This window comes from Macrobrachium rosenbergii, chromosome 3 (assembly GCF_040412425.1).
Source record: "Macrobrachium rosenbergii isolate ZJJX-2024 chromosome 3, ASM4041242v1, whole genome shotgun sequence".
Lineage (NCBI taxonomy): Eukaryota > Metazoa > Arthropoda > Malacostraca > Decapoda > Palaemonidae > Macrobrachium > Macrobrachium rosenbergii.
Window position 1 is genome coordinate 80,345,552 of NC_089743.1, and position 11,919 is coordinate 80,357,470.

An 11,919-nucleotide genomic window follows, 5' to 3' on the forward strand; every position below is an offset into this window, starting at 1 on the left:
AGTGGTGGTCATGCTGAAATATTGCAGTAAGGCACACAATCTCCGCCAAACCCGACATAATTAGGTAAGTCACCTCAGAACCAAAATGAATAATAAATAGTATATAGGTTTGTGTGTTGTCTCCTGTTCTTTACTGTCAAACCTTAATGAGTATCTGGAATAAAAAAAAAGGGTTAATAACCTATGACTATTCTTTGGACCAAACTTATCTGGGTTGTTGGGATTTATCTATTTTGAGCTAAGCCATCTTGTCACCTGTCAATTTCTTTTCTAAGCTCCTTTGAGGACGAACAGCAGCTACTCTATCAAAAAACAGGTTTTGACGTAGAAAAAAAATCTATTTTTGGTAGCCACTGTGAGTTGTTAAACCCACCAACTTTCCATGCCGAAAAGGCTTGGGACTGGGGTGAACATTTATCTTGCTCAGACCTGGTGTGTTATGAGGAAGATAGCTGACATGCACACAGCTGTCATGCAGCCATTGTGTGGACAGGAGATACAGCTCTCCTGTCCTCAGACCTTTATGTTCTATCACTGTGCCAACAGCATTATTCTGGCCAAGACCAACAATAAAAGAATTCTTTGAGATTGGCTGGACTGCCTTATGGAGCCCTGAGGGACCATGAGAGTGTAACTCCTTTGAGGATGAACAATGGCTACCAAAAATAGATTTTTGCTACATCAAACCTTTTTTTTTTAATTTACATAACTGATAACCTTTTTTGTCTCAGCCTTTTTAACTTAAAATACTATTACTGTACTGTACAAAATTCATTCAACTCTGCACTTCCAAATACTATACTTTAATGGTGAATTTCTGGTTAATTTAATTCAAAATATGTTAACTTTCTAGCTACTGTACTGCCACAGGAATGGTTGGTATTACTATCTGGTATTAACGGCTTCAGATGTCAGTGTTTACCACAAAGTAAGACTGAATGTCCAAAGACTGCTTTCGATCAGTTTTTCTAAATGTCAGGACCAGCAAGGAGAAGGTGGTGTCAGATAAGCAATGTCACAAATTGCAAAACAGATATGCAAAAAAAATAATTCCTTCCAGTGGGTATCTCTAGATAGTTAAATAGAATCAGTGCGGAAATATTACATCTACAAGTAGAGATATATAGCTATTTCTAGTGGAATTCAAGAAGAAAGTTGAAGAAGTCTTACTGGCTTTCCACTGGCCCTCATGTCCTATAGTTGCTCCAATGACTCTGCTATTGACCTGCTCTGTAGCACTTAGATTTTTCTTGTTTGTTAAATCTGGCTCACTGAAAGAAGAAAATGAAAAGCATCATAGCTAAATGAATAACTTTTAAACTTACATTACTGTACCACCAGGAATGGAAAACCAATAAATGCCTTGGAAAGCTTTGCAGATGAATATTTGGAAGCTGGTCTAAAATCATATCAAATGTTATGAAAACAAACTTTGGTCTCATGAGAAAAGAGCAATAAAGTCATGATCTCCAGATGAAAAATAAGTAAAAAACAGAAAGCAACCTCCCTTTCCTGTGTAATACTGTCAGAGAAAACATGTACAAACAATGTCTTGTCAACAAAACTACATATGAAACAAAGGTCATATGTGTCCATTCAAAATATCTTAGTTTTATATCTTAAAAATGAGAAAATGACATTTTTATAATAAAATAAAGTTTTATATATACTTACCATGTAATTACATTGCTACAGTACTGTATAAGTTTCTAACTCGTCAGAAGCTAGAATTTTGAAATTCGCGGTAGTGCTACTTTTGTTTTCGCTAGGCGACTGACCCTGCCCACTTTCGGGGAAGAGAGGAACCAGCTCAGCAAATGAGATCAATATATTTATGCCTTCCTATCCATGTGAGGGGAGGAGGGAGGGCTTTGATCATGTAATTACTTGGTAAGTATATATAAAACTTTATTTTATTATAAAAATGTTATTTTTATATAAGTAACTTATGAAGTAATTACATAGCTGAATCCCACATTGCAGGACATTGGATGCATGGATAATCTACTCCAATCCATTGATAATTGTAATGTAAAGGAAATAGAAAAAATTGCTAGCTTTGATAAAATGCTTGCTGATTCCATACCTGTTGAGAGAGCTGCTACAAGAAAGTACTGTCTCTGGATGGCACTCATCTCAACCTGTAGAGGCATGGTGGTATGTACAGCCAGGGGTCGCCTGCTACATCAGTGGGATTCTTTGCTGTGAAGGAGTATCCGATTGCGCACAAAGAATTAACAATATTGCCCCTGCCCTGGGCACAGTACCATATGATAAAACCAGAGAACAAACAATGCAGTCGCCCAATGCCAACAATTAAAAACCATTACCCAACCATAAAAAGATGAACTGGTGAGTACTCCAAGTACATAGTACCCCCGGGCTCCCCTACAACTCGACACTGTTAGTCAATGCAAAAAATAAAAGGATTGAACGAAGACTTCCTACACTCCTTCTCCCAACACCATACCAGCAACCAAAATTGGACCAAAGGACTGCAATTTTCATAAACAGTTTCAACTTCACACAGGTAATGTGATGCAAACACTGACTTGCACTTCCAAAACATTGTTTGGATAATAGCAGAAATAGAAAAATTATGTCTGAAAGCTAGGGATGTGGCTACCGCCCTCACTTTATGCGCTTTAACCTTTGCTATAGGTAACACATCCTCCTTAATCTGTGAGTGAGCCTCTAATATCAGATGTCTCATAAAAAATGCCAGAGCATTTTTTGAGAGAGGGTGAGAAGGGTTTTTAACTGAGCACCAAAGGTTGCTCGAAACACCACAGATCTTATCCATTCTCAGCAAATAGTATTTTAATGCCCTCGCAGGGCAAAGAGCCCTTTCTACGTCCTCAGGACCTAGAATATCAACCAGATTCTTTATAACAAATGAGTGAGGCTATGGACTGGAGATTCTCATTTTTTGCTAAGAAACCTAGGGTAAAAGAGCAAATTGCATTACCCTGTGAGAATCCAATTCTCTTGTCTATAGCATGTATCTCACTAATGCTCTTGTCAGTGGCTAACGCTACTAGGAACAGTGTCTTTCTTGTGAGGTCCCTCAAGGAGATTGACCGAAGAGGTTCAAAACGTGGCTGCAAAAGCCACTTCAGGACCATGTCCAGATTCCAGGCTACCAGTCTTTCTTCTTTCTGTTTAATTGTATCAAATGACTTGATGAGATCAGACAGATCTTTACTGGAAAAGAGATCTACTTCTCTATGTCTAAAAAATTAGCTCAACATTACTCTGTAGCCCTTAATTGTTGAGGAAGACAGACATCTGGAAAATTTTAAGTAGAGCACGAAATCACCAATCTCTGCTATAGTCGTCTTAGAAGACAAGATGTTAAGTCTTTTGCACAAGTCACGGAAGACTGTCCACTTGGCCTGATACACCTTGCTTGAGGATTGTCGTCTGCAACAAGCAATAGTGTCTGCAACTGCCTTTGAAAATCCTTTTACTCGTACCAATTTGCTGACAGTCTGAATGTGGTCAGGGCCAGAGTGGGCAGTCTTTGATGGAACTGCCTGAAATGCGGTTGTCTGAGTAAATTGTGCTTTTGAGGCAACAGTCTTGGAAAGTCCATCAGAAGTTCCAGCAAGTCCAGGAGCCATTCCTGTGCTGGCCCAGGATGGTGCTACTAGAGCCATCATTACAATTCGGTGATTCCGGAACTTGTTTATGACTTCCCTCACCTTCTTGAACGGGGGGAAGGCATAAAGGTCTTTGTCTGACTATCTATGAGCACTGTGTCCGTCACCCATGCCTGTGGATCCAAGGCTGGCAAACAATAGGGAGGGAGACGATGGTTCTTTGCTTTCCGCACAGTTTCCATAACTCTAGGCACACTAGGGGATATAGAGTCCATTCCGTGGGGAGAACTTGCTTTTGGTGGCTCAGTTCATCTGCTAATACACTGAACTTCCCTTGAATGAACCTGGTTAGGATCCGGGTTTGATTTTGATCCGCCAAAATGAGAAAGGCTCTTGGTGCTTGGCAATGGGTATATGAACGAGTTCCCCCATATCTTGACATAGGACAGTGCTGTGGTATTGTCTGAGTGGAGAGTCAGTCTTTCCGGACACCTCCGTTGCAAATACTTGCAATCCCCAATGAATCACTCTTAATTCCTTTACATCAATATGTCACATCTTTTGACTTGGAGTCCAAAGGCTGGAGACTTCCTTGTCTCCCAGGAGAGCTCCCCAACCTAGGTCTGATGCATCTGAATAAAACACTAGGTTGGGGCTCAGAGGCAGGAGGGACTTTCCTTGCGAGAGTTTGTCTCTTGATCTCCACTAAAGCAGATCCTGCTTTATTTCCTGCGTTATTGGAAAAACGAAAGTGTCGGGTATTTCTTTCTGTTCCAACAGACTTTTAGAAAGAATTGCAAGTTCCTCACATGTAGCCTTCCCAGGGATACCAACTGTTCCATGGACGGTAGGGTTCGCAGAACAAGACTGAAGGGAGAGGAATCTGTCCACTTTCTGAAGGCACAAGTCTATACTTTGGGGGGAGGGAAAAACCTGAAAAATCAGTGAGTTTGTCCTCATCTCCAAATAAGCTATCTCCTGAGAAGATGTCAGCTGCGACTTCTAAAAGGTTATTAGTAGGCCCAATTCCTGGACTAGAAGAAGGGTCTTGTGAAGGTCCTCCACACATTTGTCTTTCGACTAGGAGCGAATGAGCCAATCGTCGAGTTACAGCGAAATGTTGATCCCCATCAGGTGTAACATTTCACTCTAGGAGCTGGGACTCGCGCGAAAACCTGTGGAGCTGTGGACAGGCTGAAGCAAAGGGCCCTGAATTGGTACACTTTGTTCTGAAAAACAAACCTTAAAAACTTCCTCGAGTCCTGATGAACTGGGACATGGAAGTAGGCATCCTTCATGTCTATCGAAATCATCCAATCTTCTCAGCGAATGGATGCAAGGACTGACTGGCTTGTTTCCATTTTGAATCTTGTTTTCTGGACATATAAATTCAGGGTACTCATGTCCAGAACTGGCCTCCAGCCCCCTGAGGCCTTGGGGACTACAAACAGGCGACTGTAGAACCCTGGCGAAAAGGTGTCCTCGATCAATCTGATTGCTTCTTTCTTGAGGAGTGCTGACACTTCTTGGGAGAGGGCAGAAAACCTCTCGGAGCCTACAGAGTAGGCCGTCAATATGACAGGTTTGTTGGTTAAAGGAGGCTTTCGTAGGAAAGGGATTGAATAACCTTCCCTCAAAACTTTCACAATCCAGCTATCTGTGCCTCTCTCTTCCCAATGCTTCCAAAAGTAGAGGAGTCTTGCTACCACAGGAGTGCGGAGGATGAGATCCTCATTTACGTAAAGGTGGCTTACTGGGGGAACTCTTGATTGCCCGAGGGGTAAATCGGGCGTTTGCACGAGATCTAGGGAAACCTCTTTGCCTGCCTATACCACGAAAGGGCTGAGGTTGAATTGGAGAAACTGTCCTTGAACTAAAGGCCGGAGTCTCTCCAAGGCGTCTTGCTGATTTCGCAAGGAGGTCCTGGGTAGACTTTTTCTGCAGATCAGAGGCAATCTGCAGAACTGTTGCTTGAGGGAACTGGTGTTTCTGGTCAAGCAGGGAAAAGCTCCCTTTTCTTAAGAATACCCATGGCAAAAAGCGGGGATAATTCCAAAGAACCATCTCTTATACCTTTATCAAGGCAGGAGATGATCCCTAAATAGTCTGAAGAGTAGTATTCTGGAACATGTAGACAATCTTTAATCTTGGCAGGCAAATGCTCCTACTGCCCAGTCCAATGTCGAGAAAATAATCTTCGCCGAACTAAGCGCCGACCTTTGGTGGTCAGTGGACCTGGAGTAAGTTTCCTGGGAGAAGGCAGAAGCTCCCAGGGATGGGGCCTCTCCGGTTGCATGATAAATATCTCACTGTGACAATCTACGGAGGCAACTAAAAGCCAGCTCTGTAAAGTCACACAATTCAGCCACGCCAACGTGCCAGATCATGATTTTTTCTACCATTAAAACTTTACATGTATTTGTTCAACTGTCATAAATTATGTATCGTGTGTTTCTTTATTCGCAGGCATCAAGATTATATCCATATTGGATTTCTGTATGTTTTAATGTAAATTGTACTTGTTCGCTGTATATTATTGTTAATTGTTTTGACCCAGGTCACACTCAACCTCATTGTCTTCCATGGTTCGACGCCAGTCACCGCTATAAGCTGCCACAGATCTGTAATAAACCAGCAGTAACTTTACCTGCTCGTTTCTTTTGCACCTCTTTTAGCTCTTCCCTGCTCTCTCTTACTCAAAAGCCAACTCTCTACCTCATGTAGAGCTTTCTTCGCTGAAGAGGACAATACCATCTTATGAACCTGGATGAATTAGCAGACTGATTGTCCATCAAGTAAGTCGAAGCTGGAGAAGAAGAAGCCCCAGGCGAGAAAAAATCTGGAAATGTCACCAGCAGGAACCTTAGCAAGGAGACATAGGCCGTAGGAGAGGTGACAGGATCCACATCTTCTCCCTCTGATGAAATGGGAGACAGCTCTGCAATAGGCTGAGGAGTTGAAGAAGTTTTCTTAATTAAGCCCAAGATGTTATCTAACTGGCGTTGGATCAACTGGAGGAAGGATCCTACTGAGGGCCTGTTGCTGCAGGAAGAGACTGAGCAGTCGTGGCTGGGAAGATAAAATCTGTAACTGTCAGAGGCAGAAGCTCTTCAGCTCTGAACTCAAGAGCCACCTAGTACTGGTACTCTGGGGCCTTTCTTTGCAGCCAGTGGGCACTCGGGATGTTACAATCTCGAAGTTGGAGTGCCGACAAACTCTCTTGCAAAAAAGTTAAGGCAGGTACCAGCGGGCTCGGGGATCAATGGGCAATTTCGTGAGCTAACAAAGATTGAACTGTGCCGGCTCAATGGGCTGGGTGTGAAGACAACAGACAGCTCAGAAAGACCACACAATCACATGCATGACCAAGAGTCAAAGGAGTTCTGGCACCACTATGGGCACTTTGGCACCAAAGACTTCTATCTGGAAGCTACTAGAGATCAAACAACAATGGGTGTTCTGGAGCTACAATTTCGGGGCTGGGTGCATGGGTGCTAATATTGGTCAGGCAACTTCATGTCCCAGACACTCTCGAAGTGGGATGGACTCTTATCAGAAGACAAATCTTTGAAGCAGAAGATCGCTCTGGCAGTGGTGCGCAACTTCTTGAAAACTGTCCACTAACTCTCAGGTGATCTGGAGGAATCATTCTGGGCTATCCCAAAAACACATGATGGAAGCTGCTCTTCAATAGGTTCTTTCAGACCTTTTAATAGAGGCTGGAAGGCTGAGACATTTATTAACGCACCTCTTTGAGGCGAGATTCTGCTAAAGCGCCATCGTGGTTGCGGACTCAAATCACTGCTAGACACACTAGATGAAAGACCATCCACTTCCATGGAGATGCCTTTCCAATGGCGCTCCGTCGTAACCTGGGATGTGGCAACAAGTCTGACTGAGAGGGCGACTGCCTGTGGGCAGACCCCACCGACCTCCTTTGGGCTAACAGTTTGGCTCCTCCCAGGTTTAGGGGAGTTTGCCAGGGACCTCTGCTTAGGATAATTGGCGGGACAGACAGTCACCTCCTCCACTGACACTTCACCAACACTTTTAACACCAACTTTGTCCATTAGGACCTTCACTGAAGCACCTAATTGTTCCATTGTATTTACTAATAACCCGAACTTAAGGTTAATTCTTGACTCTAGGATGGTAATGGGGCCGGGTTTGGGAGTGAGGGAGCCGGGGTGAGGAGTGGTTGGTACAGACTGAGAAGTGGGATCAGGTGGCAAAATAGACACAGAATCAGATATGTCATCATTAAAGGGCTTAGCAGAAACCTGACTAGCTAAAGTCTTCTTACTACTAGCTCTAACAGCTGCCTTCCTGTTTTTGTCTCTGTTTAATTTGTTCAAATGACTATTCAAAGTCTTTTATATTTTAACACCCCACAAAACACATTCTTCACAAGTCAAGTCAGGAGAACTTATCTGACCCCTACAAGTCGTGCAGAGTGTATGTGGGTCATAACAGGCTTTAATTAGACGGGTATTGCAGCAAAGGCTCTGAGAACCAGAACTGGACATAGCCAACACATCACAAGTCAAAAAAACCTAAAATAGTCTGAGTTCAGAAAAAAAAAAAAAAGTCAAAATTGGTAATTTTGTCTGAAATAACACCTGATACTATCTAATTGTGCAGAAAAGGCTACCAAAAGTGAGAATACTCCACCAAATGATTCCAAATAAGATCAACTGAGAAGCAAAATTCCAAAAAACAACTGCTGCTAATCACTGTAACCACAGCCATTAGCTGGCAGAAACATACTGATCTCATTTGCTGAGCTGCTTCCTCTCTTACCCCAAAAGTGGGCGGGGTCAGTCACCTAGCCAAAACAAAAGTACAGTAGCACTACCGTGAATTTCAAAATTCTAGCAGCCGACGAGTTAGAAACTTATAGCTATGTAATTACTTGGTAAGTTACTTATATAAAATAAACAATTTTGACCTTCCAAGCAGTAACCTTACCATGCCACACTATTCGTAATGCAGTGAAGATTACTGAATGAATTAAAAACCACAACAATCTCTTCAGGGCCTCTAGTAGTCAAGCTCTCTTGACTTTCAATGGAGGAGTCTGTGTCATAGAATTTTTCAGGCAATGTAATAAAAGTTTTTGAATCACGGTTTTCAAAGTGTCGATTTTCCGTCTTATCATAGTAATTTTTAGGTTGATTTACCACCATCAAGTCTGTAAAACAGATATCTATAGTCAGCTAGGATTACTTTTTTAACAACATTTATCTTGAATTCATTCATCATAATTTTAATGATTATTGTATTGGACAGTTTTAAAAGACACATATGATAACCACCAAGTAAAAGATATATAGTTATTCAAAAGATTTCTTATGGGTGCACCATCATTCAGAGTAAAAAAAAGGTATAATGTCCCTGCAACTCCAAGAGAACTGCTCTAATTCTCTGTATCATGAGAGTAAAGGATGGAAGGTGATACAGTCATGAAAGAATCATCAGTAAGGATACCAGCCATCACAATAGCTCAATAAAGATGCCTTCATACATTCTACTGACTTGTTCATCATACTGAAAGAAGAAAACAATTTAAACTGTCATACCCCATTCACAATTTTTGTCAGGTTTTCCTTTCTGCATAAATCTGCATCTGCTCCATCTCATCACACATACTTATTCTTCATGATTTGAGTCTTTCCACTGGCTGACATCCTGCTAGTTTTTTAGGGCTTACCAACATTTTCCTTTTTATAAACAATAGTGGAATTTGTAGGAAGAGATTTAGCTTTGGTTAAACTTGAACGGACAATGCTCTCTTGAAGGGAAGTGGAAGCTTTCGTGGCCTTCTCTTCATGCATGTAATGCCATATTTGTGGTTGTTTCATCATGGAGTCAGTCACATTCATCACACCTTCGATAAACATCTGTAAGCAATGTAAAAGGGCTTGGATGACAAAAGATTCATAGTGCCTGCCCTCAATATTTGACCGCACTCTTTAAGAACCCCATATAGCAGTCATCTGATGCACTGAACCTGGAAATGGTTTTCTAAAAACTATGGTATGCCTATGTTTCTATTTTAATTTCCAGGCTAACAGTATGTACTTTGGAATTAATACTTCCTTTTTCTGACAGTTGTAAACTTTGCATTAAATATATATAATTCAAGAAGAAGAAAGCTAGATAAATTTATTGGACAAAAATGGCACACTCACTACAGACATTATGGATGGAAACTTTACATACCTCACTTGAATTATCAGAATGCATAGATTTATCTTCATCAAACTGTTTACCAAGAAACTCAATGCCAGTTATGATTTCTAGCAGGTCCCCAGGAGCAAGAGTTTCATTTTGCATGATATTAGCTAATCTACCAATATTCTCTGAAGGGACAGAGTCATTGAAAGGCAGAAAGTACACAATATCATTCTTGCACTGGCTGCAATGAGAGAGATTAATTGCTTTTCATACCTATAGTGTGAATAAATGTTTACTGAAACAATGGTAATTGTTCACAAAGTAGAAAATTACAGTTACATTTTTGTTGCTTGTTTGGCTACTCCAGCATCTAAAGCCCTAATAAATTGTGAAATATTTCATGCGTAACTCTAAAATTATATACAAATTTCATTATTTCACACAGGGTAATAATGATTCCATAAACCTTAGATCTTAACCTTTAATACAAGTCAGTTATTAAATAGTTTTAACCAAAAAACTGAACCACAACTTTCAAGTGAAATTCTATAACTAAAGACAACTATGTTACTTCTATGAGGAAGGACCTTACAGCAAAACCAAGAATGACATTTTCAAAAGAACGGAGAAAATGAGAGCCACTGGTGATACTGTAAAATTAAGTTGTATCATTCCATAAAACAAGGGGAATAGGAAACATGCAAACAAAATCTAACAATTAACAACTTTCAAAGTACATCGAGGACTTAGTTACATTTCCAAATTCATAAGAATTAAAAATAAGGATGAAAAAGACTTCATAACAAAAACTCTAATAAAAATCCAAAACAAATTTAGGGAGGCAAAATTAATCTCTGTTTATCAGGTTAGATATTAGTCAAGGTAGTTACTAATGCCTAGGTGTAAATGATGTACAAGAATTATGAAAAAAATCTTTTCATTCTTGCATCTTTGTGACACATATTCAGTCAGCGGATAATTAAAAGCATAAAGAAGACAGTGTCCAAAACAGATGTGAATGTGCTAATGGGCTGATGTAAGGTCACCAAGATCTTAATGGCTTCAGTCGACATCAGAATGCTATGAAGATGTATGCCCAACTGATCTGTGGTCAGAGCAACAGCTTTTATGCAATGAGATTTTTGGGTAAAAAATTAGCTAAGTAAGTAAGATATACTTGTAAGTGATTAATCCTAGAAAAACAGACAAATACAGTACAAATGAAATTCTACAGACAAAAATGGTTCTTTCACAGCAAGGTAAGATGTATGGCAAGAGCCTTTGCAGGCAAGATACTGCTTTTATAGCCATTACATAATTGGTTACAAGGAGATTCTCAACTCTGTACCTCAGATCCGGTGTTTCTTCCCATTCTGCATCCTCACCACATTTCCAGATACCATAGGCTAAACTCTGGTTCTGAGGGCAGGAGACATTAACCGAAGCTCCCTTCAATGTGGCGTTTAAAACAAAGGGTGAATCATAAGGATCCAGCTTTTTTTCTGAAGTGGAACAGTCACCTGCGCCTGAATGGAAAATCCTCAGTTCATTGGAAGCAAAATCATTCCAAACCAATGGGCATATTGTTTTCAAATAATTAATTTGGTTACATGTTCAACATCTGCCTTGAATTTCCAGTACTTTTTAAAGTTTAAATATTAATAATGTATCGAAAAAGATCACAGATAATGTCAGCATATTTAAAAAAATTAAAGGCTACTTGGATATTGAAAGGCAGAAAAATATTGATAACTTAATATGCTTAGTTACTTTATAAATGGCAAAAACTAATTTTACTACCTTACCTCTCATCTCCTATTGATAAGAACTTTAGTGATTGTTTTGGTAGCTGTTGTTGCTCTTATTATCATTTGTCATCTTTACTACTACTGTACTACTATTACTAATTATCATTATTATTATCTGGGTAAACATCAGCATGAAACCAGCAGATAATCTTAGTCTTGTGCATTTAGTAAAATATCCAAAGGATATCAAACTTACCCTTTTCTAAGTGGTAAAATACTAAAATGTTTTCTTAATTCACAAAATGGATATACCTGGATAGCAATCTTCAATGCTGTTATTGTATGTACTTTCTGTTGAGTTCAAGGGGAAGATGCATTCATATCCCTTTCTT

The 11,919-nt window shown here is 40.1% G+C and overlaps 1 protein-coding gene across 1 annotated transcript in view; it reads right to left on the reverse strand.

Moving 5' to 3' along the window:
- The window catches only part of LOC136851612 (latrophilin-like protein 1), an 86,774-nt gene that overhangs the window by 33,627 nt on the left and 41,228 nt on the right, over nucleotides 1–11,919 (reverse strand). Inside the window, exons 11-16 of the mRNA XM_067125980.1 lie at nucleotides 11,840–11,919; nucleotides 11,128–11,305; nucleotides 9,825–10,020; nucleotides 9,313–9,502; nucleotides 8,571–8,793; nucleotides 1,171–1,271 (exon numbers count right to left, since the gene is read on the reverse strand). The exon at nucleotides 11,840–11,919 is cut by the window's right edge and continues 74 nt beyond it. Coding sequence (XP_066982081.1) covers nucleotides 1,171–1,271; nucleotides 8,571–8,793; nucleotides 9,313–9,502; nucleotides 9,825–10,020; nucleotides 11,128–11,305; nucleotides 11,840–11,919 — 968 coding nt within the window. The remainder of the gene's footprint in view (nucleotides 1–1,170; nucleotides 1,272–8,570; nucleotides 8,794–9,312; nucleotides 9,503–9,824; nucleotides 10,021–11,127; nucleotides 11,306–11,839) is intronic.